Raw genomic sequence first — 16,447 nt, forward strand, 5'->3', positions numbered from 1 at the left:
TGCAGAGTAAGTCTGAAAGACTTATGAAAGTTGTGGTCAATTTTATATCTTAAAATATATTTAAAACTGAGACTGGATAAATGGTCAAAAATAAAAATGAGCCAGAACATACATTTGTCTACTACTCAGAGAGTACAACAAAGTAATACCTTAAAATATAGAACTTACTGAATTGGATATTTTAATTGTACTGAAGAAAAAACCTTAAAATAATTCCTTAACCCAAAATTAAGGAATTATTTAAACAAAAATAAATCCCACAATAAAAGTGTTTATATAATTATTTATATATATATATAATTTATCTAAAAATTATATTGAGTTTATAAAATATATAATCTATTACTTAATATAAAAATTATAACACAATAACTTTCTGCATCATGGTTTTATATACCACTTAAACATTTTTATTTTTTTTAAATGCTCCAGTTTAATAATTTTTATTTTTGCAGTATTAGATATTAGTTTAGGCAATATAAATGTATTCTGAATAAAACATTTTGATAAAAATGATCAAATTATAAAAACACATATTCAAATTAGCTGAAGTTGTATTTAGCGTTTAATTACATGAGTGTACTGTTTTGTAAATAGTTCATTAATCACGCAATTATCAAGTCCAATGTTTAAGTTAATTGTTCATAAACCATAAAATTATCAAATTTGATGTTGATTTGAAGATATATAAAGTAAATATTTAACTATTCCAGCATTATTGAAAACCGATCTGCAATATTCACATTGGGGCAAGAAAAATATTTTATGTGTCAAATGGCAAAACAATTTAAAGCCTCAACCTCAACAGTTTAGAATATTATAAAAAAGAAAGAAGAAGCTAGAAGTGTGGTCAATCAAAAAACGATCGAGGCGCCGTCAATTTACGTCTGCTGCCGAAGACAGAAGAATTAGAGTCACAAGTAAAAGAAATAGATTAATAACTGCTGCGGAAATAATCAATTGATTAAATAGTTCTCGAGGAGCTCCGGTATCAGTGAACACGGTGAAGTGGCAACTGATGGAAGCAAGACTTTGTGGCAGAATAGTTGCAAAGAGCCCATTCCTTCAGCTTCTAAATAAAAAAAAGAGACTAGATTGGGCAAAACTATACGAAAAATGGACGATTGATGACTGGAAACGTGTTCTTTGGACCGACGGGTCAAAGATGCAAATCTTTGGTTCTAAGAGAAGATCGTTTGTCCAAAAATAGGTCGGTGAACGGATAAAAAAACACTGTTTAATATCTGCTGTGAAATATGGTGGTGGTAGTTTTATGATTAAGAGCTGTTTTGGTGGTAATACTACAGGTTAATTTGTAAAAACAGATGGGATAATAACAAAAGAAGTTTATTCAGACATTTTAAAAAATCATGCCATACCTTCGGAAAGTCAAATATTTCGTAAGCCATTTATTTTTCAAGAAGATAAAAATCCAAAGAATTAATCAAAATTTTATAGAAATTATTTAAGTGAGTTAGAGAACAATCAAATATTGAAAGAATGATTTGGCCTCCCTATTAACCAGATCTTTCTTCTATCAAATTTTTATGGGATGATTTAAAAGAAATGTAAAAAAAAATTATGCCTAACGGTGCAAAAGATATGCGGGAAAAAATTAATATTGTGTAGCATAAAATTGACTTTGAAAAACGGAAAAAGTTGCTATGCAGAATGCCAAGAATATGTAAAGCCGTTATTGCCGCGAATGGTGGTTACATAGATGAAAGTAAACTATAATTTAATTTAAGGGAATTTTTAAATTCTTTCCATGAAACTTAATAAATATTAAAATAGCATATATTTCAGGTAACTTTAGTTTTTAGTTTCTCTCATAATAACAAGTAAAACTTTGATTATTTTGAAAAGTTCAACCATTCGAATATTTATGAAAAGTAGTGTATACTCCACTAAGGAGAGTAGGTGAAGGCAAAAACTATTACTTATTTATTTTTCATATACAAACATTTTACAACGTTCTTATTTACAAGCTTCAAAATAATATATAAAATAAAAGAATGACAGAAACAAGTAGAAGACAGGACTCTTATTATCAAGCCCCTCTTGAGAAAGTAACGTGTTTTTTCTTTCTTTCACAATTACACTTTATATAAGTATATACTTTCTCATATTATAAAACAATATAAAATAACTACAATAAAATAAATAGATAAATAGAAAAAAAATAAAAGAACTTCATTAAAACAAGACGTTATAGTATGATGAGAATTAATAAATAGAAATACCAAAAATCCAAAATTAAATGGCTTTTTATTTACTTCTTTTTTTTCTGTTAAAAATACCAAAAAGTGTATTTGTGTCTGGTAAGTCAAGCATATATATTTTAATAACATTTAAAAAGAAATATATTGAGGTTTATACTTTTCGTATTTTCATGAAGAACTGTATTCCATAAAAAACGTCCTCGATATGAAATTGAATGATCTGTTTTTTTAAGATTAAAATTAGGTAAAATAAAGTTTTAAACGGAGCATGTCGTTAAGTATTTATGGTTAATTTTTGAAAAGCGATTATTAAAAAATTTAGGAAGCATGTTATTTTGATATTTAAACATAAATAATAAAATTTGGAAGAGGTTTAATTCAAAGACTTTAAGTGCTTTTACTTCTTGGAGTAACAGCTTCGCGTGGGTGTATTAATGCACATTACAAATAATTTTACATGCTTGTTTTTGTTTGATATATATTTTTTAATGCTGAAGCGCGAGTACTTGCCCAAGCAATATTTCAATAGCTAATGTAACCGTGGTAGAATGAGTAATATATTTCTTTTAAACATGTTTTACTTAGTAGATGTTTTATTTTATGCATAATGCCTTTTGTTTAAAATTTTAATTTTAATAAGCCTAATATGATTTTTCTAATTAAGATGCTCATCAAATATTATTCCTAAGACTTTTGTTGATACATTTTTTACTATAAAGTTATGTATTATATGCTGAGGCAGTTGAAGAGGCAATTTATAAAATTTAGTTGGTTGATGAAAAAAAATATATCTAGTTTTACCGATGTTAAAAGAGACCTTGTTTACTCTGAATCAGTCGCTAAGATTTTCCAGGTCACGATTTACTGTGGAGAAAATTATTTTTATATCGGAGCACAAAAATGAAAGATTAACATCATCGGCGAAAAGAATAAAACTAAGCATATCTGAGGATAGATTCATATCATTCACATAGAGTAGAAAAAATATGGGTCCAAAAATTGAGCCTTGGGGAACTCCACGACTTATTGGTTCCAGCTTTGTACAAGTTGAGTCATAACATACTCCTATCTGCTATTTATTAGATAACATAGTAGCCACTCTAGGTTGGTATTTTTCATTCTGTATTTATCTAGTTTGTGAAGAAGAATTTTATGATCAACAGTGTCAACCTTTGACAAGTCAAAAGACCAGCCGAGAGTATAATTTTTGGTACCAAACCCATTAAAAATTTGCCAAGCTATATCAGTTATTCCATGATGAGTCGAACGCTCTTTCCTGAAACCAAACTGTTTATTAAATGCGATATTATGTTTTTCAAGATAACTATATAGTCTGTTATACATAATGCGTTCGAGCAACTTGGAAAACAGGAGAGTACGAATATTGGTCTGTAGTTAGATGGTATAGAATCATCGTCATTTTTGTATACATGAACTACACTTGCTATTTTTAAAAGATCAGGAAAAACACCAGTTGCAAATGACAGTTTAAAGAATATTTACAGAGATAATTCAATAACATCAAAAATAGATTACAGAATATTAACATTAATATCGTCAAACCCTGCACCCATATTTTTTTAAAGTGCATTAAGAGAAATTAGAAGTTCATTTACTGATAATTCAGACTTATTCATTATAGAATGAGTTTTTTTTAAATAATGTTGGAATTTTTGTTCCCGGAGTTATATCAGCGACTAAATTTATCCCTATATTTATACAATATTTGTTAAAATTTTCAGCAACTTCTTTTATTTATATTAATTTTCAAACTCTTTGGAATTGTGGCGTTTTTTATTAATTGTTTTTTCATATTACTTCTTTAATAACTTCCCAGATTTTTCCAATTTCCTATTGAATGTTCTAAGAGATTAAAATAGTAATTTTTTTAGTATGTTTTTTTAATTGTTCAAAACAATTTTTATATTTTTTTGTAGTAAATTTCATTGTTACAAGTATTGTTTTTTAAGAATTTTTCAAAATAAAGCTTTTGTTTTTTTCTAGATGATTTTTTAATGCCATTTGTCATTCACGGGTTGTTATCACGTTCGCTGCCAAGCTATCTTAAACTATGCTTTGTTTCTTTGCCGAGCCATAATGGCTGCAATGATTAATTTTTGCCGAGGGTGTTTTTCGCGGTTTCGTTCTCATTGCCAAGGCTAGATATCAATATTTCAAAAAATAAAATATTTTTAATCTTAAATAATTCTATAGTATTTTTCAATCTGAGTATAACTGACGAATATAAAGCACTACGAGTATACTCGTACTTTGGCAATGGAAAAGACATTTTTTTCTCCAGTCCCAAAGTACAAGTTTACTCGTAACACCGTAATGAGTAAATCTCATTGCGGTGACTACACCTTTTCAAGATGTAATTGAGAACATGAAAGTTGTAACTAAGAAACGTAAGATGTAATTTAGAACATGGAAGATGTAACTAAAAAACTTTAGATGTAATTTAGAACATGAAAGTTGTAAATAAGAAATCGTAAGATGTAATTAATAATGAAGATGTAAATGATATTGAAAATTCGGATTCATTTTTTGCTTATACTACAACGTCTTCGAGCTTGACTGTATCAAAACTAGGTTCTGAAGATAATAACACTGAAAAAAGTGATGGCAATCAGTTTACAAACGTTCATCTAGCAGCCACTGCAGAAGATTTTTTAATGCCGCCGAAAAGAGCTAGAACAACGGGTGGTCTTGCTTATAGACTAAATCAAAACAAAGCTCAACAGGTCGATCTTATAAGTAATATTTTGCCTGACAAACAAAGCCATCAAGCCATATTTTGCCTGACAATCAAACCAATGGAAAGATGAGCCAAATAAATGACTCTAACTTACAACGAGTATACTCGTAGTTAGCGAGTATAATAACGTAATAAAGGTTTTTAAATTGCCACATATATATATATATATATATATATATATATATATATATATATATATATATATATATATATATATATATATATATATATATATATATATATATATTTATTAGGATATATTAGAAAAGAAGAATTTCAACAAACATTGCTTTTATTCAATTTAGTAGTGTTCTGCTTGTTAACAAGATACTTTATATAATAAAATATTTATATTAACATAATAAAACCATATTTATGATTAATTTCTGAAGTAATTAGTTGTCAAGCATAGATAGCGTTTAAAAATTTATTTTGTGCAGAAAAATTTCTTTATATGATCAGATTTTTTCTAAATTGTTCTTTTACTCTTATATTTGTTTAATACGAGAAAGGTAGTTTGTCTTCTATCCTCATGATGCGATTTATTTATCAACTCCTATTGAAGAATATTTAAAAATAATGGGCATGTGAAATAACTTAAGATTTTTGATATAAACGGTAAGGACCAAGTTACTATCTCACTACTGTCATTTACTGCTTCAAGATTGTTCAGTATTTGTTTAATTTTTTGGTAATAGCCATTTAAATCCCATGTCTCAGATAGAGTCTTAAGCCACTATACTTCAGCACTTGCATGGTTTGAAACATGAAAAATTAACCAACTCTGGTCAGTCATAAGCTGGGTCAAATTTGGGGGAGCATCATCATTAAACATAAGGGAGTTCAGTACATTTAATATAACTTGATGTCTCTCTATGGCATAAGTTTTAGGTCTTGGGGTTTAATACAACTACTTGGCATTATCACTCCGTTCTTGAACATTTTTGTTAACAAGAGACATAACTAAAATATCTGGGACTTTGTACGAGGTTCTTTAGAGATTTCTTTAGAGACTCTATAACAGGTTTTGTATGGCTAGGATCATTTTTTGAGTATCTCACTATCTGCCAAACAGCTTTATTATCCTAATGATTTTCAGACTATTAAATATTACATAAAATAATTAAAGAAAAAATGTAATATATCAAAATGATTAAAAACTTTTCAAACATAGAAATGTCACCAGATAGGGAGCAACAGCTGGAATTTCAGCCTTTATAAACCACTCAGTGTAAAATAGATGAGTAAAGAATGCCATATCATTTCTTTACTTCTTCTCGAAATCTGTCAAGGTAGAAATTTCGTCAAGAAGGATACATTTTCAGAAAGTGTCTTTTGCCATAAATCTGACATAGTGTAAAGGCCCAGGTTTTCTTAGTCTGTACTATTTATAACCAGATAAAACCATTGTTGTCAATTCCAATAATTCCTGATAATTAGACCTACATCTATCCTTAATAAGACTATTTACATAGACACAAAACAGTTGCTTACTGAACTTATTTTATTACCGAGTTATCATTTTATCCAAAATTTTAAAAACTTTTTTCATTGTTTTCATTTTCATAATATTTTAAGACAAGAAAAAGGCTTCCATAAACTGTACCTGCAGCCAACAATCAGAAATATCGTGTATTTTAATTTTTCTCCTTTTTTAGTAACAATTTCCTCTACAACTCTAAACGCAGTTGAAAAAGATACTGCACATTTGTGTGGGGTCTATTAAAAGTGTAAGTAAACCATTTAACATTTGTAATTATTCTTCCCATCCATCATTTGTATCTATTCTTCCCATTTCCAAGTTAGTCCAAGATCCGTCTCCTGCCTTTCATAATATCTCTGATTAGTTCTACTTTTTTTACTAATCCAAAAGCATTTTAGCATTTCTTAAAAAAGTTTCTAGTTCCTTTTATATCTGTTGGGTTGTTCTTTTTGCTGTTCTTCTTCAACTTGTAATAGTTGTTCAGCATTTTATCAATCTTCTTTAAAATGCAAAATTTTTTGAATGCTTAAAATAAAAATAAAAATAAATTTATTGATAAATTTTATATTCATACTTTTTCCAATATTTGGAAAACATGGCCATTGTTTTTCCTTTTTGTAATCAGATGTGAAAACAATTAATCTCTTAGCTGGATTGAAAGAGATACTCTTTTCGATGTGATAAGGTTGATAGCTTTTATAATTTAGGTAAGCATGAGTATTTGTTTTTAAATAATAAATGTCTGTTTTTATTTTATTGCTATTTTTAGGAGTAATAGATATGTCTAAAAAATTTTTCATATTGTAAGTGTTACAATCATTTATCAGTTTTATCCCTGGTCTGTTACAAAACTGATTGAGTTATCTATTTCAGTTAAAGAATTTACAAACTTTGCTATATCCAACTTTTTTGACCAGGTTATGAAACTGTCATCAATTTATCTATAACAAAATTGTTTTATATTGTTAAAATTTTGATTGGAAAAGTACTTAGGTAAAATTTTAGGAAAAAGTCTTGTTTCTTCTAAAAACCTAACTATAAGACATGCGTAATATGGATCAAATTCAGTACCCATTGCTATTCCTGTAACTTGGTGATACATTTCGTCATTACACAGAAAGTTATTTCTTTCTAAAATAAAAGACACAGATTCTGATATAAATTATTGATTATTCTTTTATCTATTATATTTTTATGTTTTTTAATCCAGAACTTTAAAGCTTCTAATCCTAATTTTTGTGGATTACTATTATAGAGATTAACAACGTCAAAATTTAACTTTCTCTCTCTAAATCTCTTGGTATCTTTCTAAAAAAATCCCAATCATCTTTAGTAATAGTTTTTTGTTTGATAACAGTAGGAGATAAAATTGTGTGTAAGAGCTGACTTAGGTGTAATGTTGGCTACGTAATTTCTGCTAAATTGGTCTACCCTTAAGATCTTTTGATGGTTTCTATTCTATATGCAGGGAGTTTGAGTTGTTAACTTTATCATAAATTTTATGGCATTTATAACTTTATGGAGTAATGTAAAAATTGCTAGACTTCCATTTTTAATTTTGTCATGTTATTTATTCCATTTTTGGTTAGACAATTGTATTTACTAGTAATTTTAGTCTCTAATCATTTTAATCTCCTAGATAAGTTTATCTGAGCAATTAGGGTGGGTCAAATTTTTTATTTTTCCTGTACATGAACAAAAAGTTGTCTTAGCATCAGTACAGTATGAAAATAATGTTTAAAGATTTTTTATGAAACGTTTAGGGGTCGAACTTTTGATTAAAGTCTTACCTTATTTGATGCATTTTAACCATTTTCTTGGTACAATCTAAATACGTACCAACTATAAATGATTGACTAAAATTCATTAATGAATGGTTTATCACCTAACTACAAGTGCTAAAAAAGAATTGGAATAAATTTTATAACGTTATTTACATGTGACGTCACCAACATTAGCAACAAACCATGTGCTAGATTTTTTAGAAACAAACAAAATATCTAATATATTATTTTGTAATTTTATTTTTTTCTTTGCAATAAAAGATCTATAGTAAAATTCAAGTAGGCTAATATAAATGTATTAGGCTATAGTTTAGACTGTAGAAAGATCACTTCATTTAACATGTAGGCCTATTTATGAGAGGGCTAAACATATTATAGTCTGTATTAATATTGGAATATTTATTGTTTAAATTCTTATGAAAAATTGTTTTAACAGCTTTTATTTATTGTAAACATAACTTGTTGTAGTTATTTTTATTATTTTAGACAAATTATATTAAATATGAATAGTATGCGTACACGAAGTGCAACTAAACATCCATTGTTTGGACAGTTAGTTGATCTTCCTGAAAATCAAATCCCATCATATGAAGACGTTAATAAGGCGTTCTATTATAATCAGAAAACAATTTTAGAAATTAGCTTGCAAGAAAGATATTCAATTTTAGCAGACAGAGTGAAATGTGTTTATTCAAAAGCAAGTATTCCCACAATAGAAGTGAATAGCACAATCATTAAGATTAGAAGACTTATGGATAAAGTACATACACTTAAAAAGTATTCAGATGCAAAAAGAACATCAGACACGTTCACTGAGAAGTTGAATTCTTTTGAGCAGTTATTTGACATTTGTACCTGCAAATGCTTTGATTCGGGTATTAGAGATAGGAAGTTATGCACGTGCCCACTGCCAAATTAAATTCCATTGATAGAGTGGGATTTATGGGTTGACCAGAAAACTGTTAGAAATATGATAATTGGTGGAGTAGACAAAGAAACGACAGCAACACTGGAAAAGAGATAAAAACGCAAAATTATGAAATCAGTGTGTGATGAAGCACAGTCAAAAGAGGTTGAATATGAAACTGAGGAAGATACTGATGATGATGAGCGTAACACGTCTGAAATTAATTATACATCAGAGGAAGAGAAAGTATCAGTGCAGAACAGAAACAAATACAAGTAATTATGTAAAGCAGTTGATCGATGCAAAATTAGCAACAGAGATGCATATCTTATTGTTAATGCTGTTTTAAAAGACCTCAGTATGTTGTCTTCAGCAACAATTCTTGATCCTTCAAAGCTACGTATACAAAGGAATTTCTGGAGAGATACTCTGGTTGTAGAACATATGCAGAGCAATAAGGAATTGTGCTGTATAGGCTTTGATGGAAAACAAGACATTACATTAGTTGAGAGTTTTGGTTGTAGAAGAAGTAAAAAAGAAGAACACTATTGTATTGCCTCGTATCCAGGAAACATATACATCGATCATGTAGTTCCTGAAAGTAGTAAAGCTGCTGATATAACAAAGGACTTAGATTCAGTTATTATAGAGACAAACTCTGTAGAAAGCATTCAAGGTGTTGTGTGATGGCACAAATAATAATACAGGTAAAAGCAACAGAATCATAAGAAAATTGGAGGAGAACTTAGCTAGACCATTACGGTGGTTATTATGCCTTCTACACTGTAACGAGCTGGCATTTAGAAGGTTTTTGACAGGCGTGGATTTTGCTCAAATTACAGGACCTTCCACATTGACAGGTACAATTACCTCAGCTCTAGAATATGATCCGAGTGAATTGCCTGTCGTTAATTATTTGCCAATTACTGGTAAGGCGACTGACTGTGATGAAGCTGTCAAGAAGGATCTTAGCACAGACCAACTGTACTTTTTGAAAGCATGTCTAGCAATACAGCGTGGAAGTCAGGCTTCTACAGATATTGATTTCCTCGAGAAGAGTTTACCAGGAAATATAAGTCATGCACGGTGGTTGACGAAAGCCAACAGGATTTTGCGTCTCTACATGTCTAGAGAGGTGGCATCTAAACCTCTCAGAAGAGTAACGCATTTCATTTTGAACTTTTACGGACCCTCTTGATTCAAAATCAAATCAAATTCTTCTTGCCAAAATGGTGCTAACAACTTCTTTTACTTAGTTCAGTTGTTTCAGGAACTTGATGCATTAGATCAGGCTGTGGTTCGTCCTATTCTCGAAAATAACTGCTACTTTGCGCACGCTGAAAACATTCTGTTAGCTGCAGTTAGTGATACTGATATGGAAATTCGTTTTTTTTCAGTAGAACAAATAATAAGAGCGGGAGAGAAGCAGACTAATAGTAACATACCGGTTCGCGTCTTTGATAAGAAGAATGTAACATTAAATCTGGCTGCGACATCGTTCAATAATATGATTGACTGGGACCAGAGTAATGTTACGTCTCCTCCGATCCTATCAAACCTTTCAAATGATCAACTTACTTACACACATCCAATACTACTGCCCGATGTTCCATGTCATTTACAGGCAGTAGAGAGAACAATTAAAGACGTTAGCGCTGCGAGCTGTAAAGTTTATGGGAGAAAGTCCCGTCATGGCATGGTGTTACAGAGTAAGAAATCCAGATTAGAGATACCAAAAACAGACAGCAAGTAAGATTTTATTAACAGTTAGGTTAAACAACTTTGTATTGTTGCTGTTTAACATTGATTCGTTACAGTTTAAATTGTTTTTAATTTGTAATGCATTGCAATACATTACACTAACATTGGGTATTTAGGTAGTCTTTCTAGTCAGAGTTGGGACCTGTAGAAACTATCTATAAAATAAAAAGTGAGGTTTTTTCAAACGAGTACATCAAAAAGCAACTTTTTAGACATGTACATGATCTCCAACTTAATATTTTTTACATTTCGACTCACTTTAATATATATATATATATAGATTTGTACAATATATATATATATATATATATATATATATATATATATATATATATATATATATATATATATATATATATATATATTGTTGATATATTGTGAATAATAGGGTTTTATATCTCTTTTGTAATGTTGAGAGTGTAACAAATAGGTTATATTCTCTCAAATTTTTAAAAATCAAAATAAAAAGTTGTTTAAAATGTTAAATTAAAAGAACTAGAAATCAAATTTGTTAATTTGAATGCTTCAAACACATATTGTTTAATATTTATTTAATAGTATAGTTGGGTAAAAAAAAAACTAACGTATCGAGAGTAAAAATTAAATGCTTTTTCTGTTTTATGCTGGAAAGATTTAACTTTTGGTTTTTATTGTATTTTTGTCATGTTCGCAATTATATAAGTTTTAATAATAATCTTATTATTTTTTTAAATAACTTTTCAAAAATTTTTTGTTAGTTTAAACTTTATTTAAAAAAGTCAAAACTAAGAATTTAGTTTTTAACAAACAACTTTAAAAAAAGTATAAATAATAATATAAGAATAATTAGAAAGTATAAATAACATAGAAAACATATTTTATCCAAAAATTTGTTTTTACAAAATATTAGCTTAAATCTTTTCAGAGAATGAAAAAAATGTATAGTGAGACAACAAAACCTGGAGGTAAAACCAGTATACTATTTCTGTTAGTTGTCACAGACAATAAAATATATTTCTTGATTTAGATGAGGTCTTGAGGTTCCTTCAAGACACAACAACTTCGAGGTATTCTAATATTAATAAAAACTATTTTATAAAACTGTGAAAATCTGAAATCATAAAAAAGCGAAAGGATTTTTTTTTAGCTATAATAAACTTTATTTCTATATTATATAAATATATATATATATATATATATATAAATATATATATATATATATATATATATATATATATATATATATATATATATATATATATATATATATATATATATATATATATAATAATATATATATATATTTATATATATATATATATATATATATATATATATATATATATATATATATATATATATATATATATGTATATATATATATATATATATATATATATATACACATATATAAATATATATATATATATATATATATATATATATATATATATATATATATATATATATGTATATATATATATATGTATATATATATATAAACATCATTATGATCAAATTGATTATCATAATCATCATTACCAATATCATAATTATCATCATCATCATTGTCATCATCATAATCATTATCATTATAATCTTCCCTTTTGAAAAATACTACATCATCTTAATACTAAAGTTGACATAAATAAGAAATAACATTGTATGCCAGCATCTAAATAAATAGAAGCTTTAATTCCTTCTGGGCTAAAAGTTTAGAAGCTTTCATTCCTACTTTTCAATTTTAAGTTAAATCTTTTCTCCTCGTATTATTTATTATCTTGAGCAGTTGCTTTATTAATCATTTATTTCATTTTTTTTACAAAAACATCTCTCTTGAGAAAATATCCTTTTATTATTCCAAGAAACAAATGTAAAAGTGTCCGGTCTGATGCTAAGCTTTGTTATTCTTAGTTTACTAAATCTTGTATCTAATATCAGATGATAGGTTCAAGAGAATTTTTTTTAGTCTTAACTAAAGTAAGTCTAACATTCAATCTTAATAATTATATAATATTTAATAGTATTTAATTTTTAAAAAGTGCTAAATAAATGGTTCCAAAAATTTAATACTCTAAAAAACACTTTGATTTCTTCAACTATCTTACGTGATTAGTCTTCACACTGTTTCTAGTTATTTTACGTAAAGGTTTTGAGATTATTAAATTATTTCTTACTAACTGCAGTAATAAAGTTATTCTTGAAGACCTACACTCTTCTTTATTTCAAGTAACTTTAAGGGTACCACAAGGTATCTTGTGGTACCCTTAAAGTTACTTGAAATACCCTTAAATCTTTGCTCCGGTATTGTGTCTTATCTACAATACCAATGTTTATAAAAATTTAACATCTAAGTGGCTTTATTTGTTGACGACTCAACTTTATACTCATTTGCTACAAAAAAACTTTGCAGTAATGCTGTTATTCCTAAATTGATGAACAACAACCCTTTTACTCTCAGACAAAGTCTAAAAGCACTTTGTTAATGTAATGCGTTCATGTTGTAGTGGTAGACCGTTAGCGTTATAAGCGAGAGGTACCGAGTTCGGTCCCCAGTAAGTCTCTGGTAGTACTGCGCTCAATATGTTTCTCTGCGCAGCGGCCTTGGTTGTCAAGGTTCGTTTTTCGGAGTTGTATAATTGAAAGCGGCTTGTATTCACAACTAAGTAACGTCCTCGGTACAACTAAGTAACCTTCTAAGGTAATATAAATTTTTTATAGACTCAGCTTTCAACCACTGCTTAATCTTATTGTTAAGCCGGGGCCAGGGCCGCGGTTGGGTTAGACACAAAGTATCATTTTTAGCCGGGGCTGAGGCCAGATTCAAAGCCGGGGCCCCAGTCACTTACTATAGCCCATTAGGCAACACGCTTCATGCAACATTGTTAATAAAGCAGGCGTTTTAAATCTTTCTATTGAAATGTTTTTCGCGATGCTCAATGAAAAGATTTTAAGGACTTCTGAGAGCATCTAAATAACCACAAATAAAATTAAAATTAAACTAAATAAATGCAATAATTTTCAAAAAGAAAATAATGTACGAAAACCAAATTACAAAAAAAAAAAAGTTTAATATATAAAAGTATTATAAAATAGTTTTAAGTAATTAACAGAACCGAATTGTTTTAACTTTATTTAATTTAATTTTATTTGATTAAATAAGTCGTATTTATTTTACTTTAATTATTTTGTTTTATTATTTTATTTTACTAAAATTTAAAATAAATACTTATAGAAGTGATTTGATTTAGAAATGATATGAGTAAAATAACCTTGCACATAAAAATACAAATTATTTTAAAAAAAATTTCATCCATTCAAACAAGTTTAAAAAATAATGAAAAAATTAATTAAAAATTTTTTACTCTCATTTCCAGTTATAACTTTAAGATCTTTAATTAAACCATCTTTTGCATTGTACCATGGGTCTGAAGCATAAAGACGAACGTTTTTAAAAGCTTCAGGCTTTGTATTAGCAAAACTCTGAAAAAATTTTCCATTTATATACACAGAAAAAAAAAAAATTCCATCATGAATATCTTGACATATTTGAATAGTAGACCAGATATCAGGTAATACTGGAGGGGTGTCAATATATCCATATAGTGTTCCATTGGCCGAAGAATGAATGCGCATAATTCCAGAGCCATCGTTCCTAAACCAGACAGCAGGGTTTCTATCTCCATAGCTTGTCATATCATTTCCAAGAGAAACATGAATGACGTTATCCCAATAATATGAGTTTGATAGAGGTTTTATTTTAAAAATCACATAGTATCTTTTTTCCCATGAATCAAATGTTGCAATCAAATTATTTTTTACCAACAAATGCTCACCAAAATCAGAAAAAACATCTAAAACAGAAGTTTTTTTTTTATATATATAACAATAGAGTAAAACCGGGTCAAACCGCATACAATATCATTCCGCACGCTGATCGAAATTATCAAATAAAAAATAAACGGATATGGCTATGAAAAAAACAAAAATAGATTTAAATACAAAACTATCTCCTCTATTTGAATTGATAAAATTGTAGGCCGAATCGACTTTTTTTTATTATTTTTTTACTCAACTTTAACGGATAATCAAAAATTTTTATATACTTTTTATCGTTGCGAACAAAATAGAGCTTGAACCGAAACTGATATAAAAATAATTTTAACACTATCTATAGTTTTAGCAATATAAAAAAGTAGAAAAAACTCCTTTTTCTCGTAAAACCGCACACTCAATTAATAACTTAGTTTAGTTTTTTACTAGTGAATAAGCGTCTATCTTTATTTAATTAACTTAAAAAAAACTTAAATTTAATTAAATTAAAAGGCTAATTCAGGTTTAATTATGAATAAACTATAATTTTATTTGGTGATATAATCATCTCTCATTAATTAAGAACAAATTGTTATATTTTTTTTCTCAATAAAATCAGCAATCACTCAGTTCAATTTAACTCACTCACTTTAACATGTCAACAAAAAAAACAAAAGCATATAAGGAAGACTATATACTAGCCGCATTGACTGATATGAAAGAAAATAAAACATCACTGAGAAAAGCTGCATTTAAACTTGGCGTTCCAGTTTCGACGCTCAAAGATCGCAAAAATAACAACAACAAAGGCTTCCATGGCTCAGGTTTAACAACGTACTCTCAAATGAAAAAGAAAGATTGATGGTGCATGCGTTCCAATTATTTGGTGACTGGAGTTATGGTTTAACCCAAAATGAAATCCTAGATTTTATATGTGGCTACCTTAAACGTAAAGATCAATTGCGCTTATTCAAACAAGCCTGGTAAAGACTGGTTTTATATCATTATGAAAAGATGTTCAAAAGATATTTTAACAAGAAAAGTGGATAACTTAGCACCTAAAGGAGCCGCTTCTTGTACGCCATACCAAGTGTTTATGCCCAAAACTGAGCAAGCTGGTGGTATTCATATATTAGTATTAGATGGCCATACAACTCACATAGCTTTGGAAGTGGTATTGCTGTGCAAAAAACACAATATTATCTTGAATTATTTTCCAGAGCATTCTTCACATGTTCTACAACTATTCGATAGAGGATATTGCCTGTAGATCATAAAGCTGAACGTTTACTAACTTTATCCACCTATTAAACACAATGAAATTCAGCATCTTTTAATCGTTAATTACTCAAAAACTAGTTGATAAATTTATTTAATTTTTTTTGGACACGGAAGCGAATGTTTTGTTGTTTGATTGTAATGGTAATAAGCATTGGTTAATATTGCTATCGGATTAAATGAGTAAACAAATATTAAATCGAAAAAAAGTTTGAGAAAGTTTTCTTTAAAATTCTTTATTGTCACAAGTTGACATTTCAAAATTGACTGGTGTTTCTCAATTATCAGTTGATTTTATTTTGTGGCAATATAAACAAACTCAATCTATTTATAGAGAAGCTGGAAGTGTAAAAAAGAAAGGATTTAAAGATAAATATAAAAAAAAATCAATCATTCGCCCCATAAATGCAAATCCACGTAATTCGCAGAGAGATCTTGCAAGAAAATTTAAATTCAGCCAAG

The 16,447-nt window shown here is 28.2% G+C and overlaps 1 protein-coding gene across 1 annotated transcript in view; it reads right to left on the reverse strand.

The window, feature by feature from the left end:
• LOC136089498 (uncharacterized) overlaps positions 1–16,447 on the reverse strand; it is an 88,612-nt gene that overhangs the window by 46,497 nt on the left and 25,668 nt on the right. The window contains exon 2 of the mRNA XM_065815527.1: positions 14,260–14,748. Within this exon, the coding sequence (XP_065671599.1) occupies positions 14,260–14,748 (489 nt within the window). The remainder of the gene's footprint in view (positions 1–14,259; positions 14,749–16,447) is intronic.

This window comes from Hydra vulgaris, chromosome 13 (assembly GCF_038396675.1).
Source record: "Hydra vulgaris chromosome 13, alternate assembly HydraT2T_AEP".
NCBI classification, from domain to species: domain Eukaryota; kingdom Metazoa; phylum Cnidaria; class Hydrozoa; order Anthoathecata; family Hydridae; genus Hydra; species Hydra vulgaris.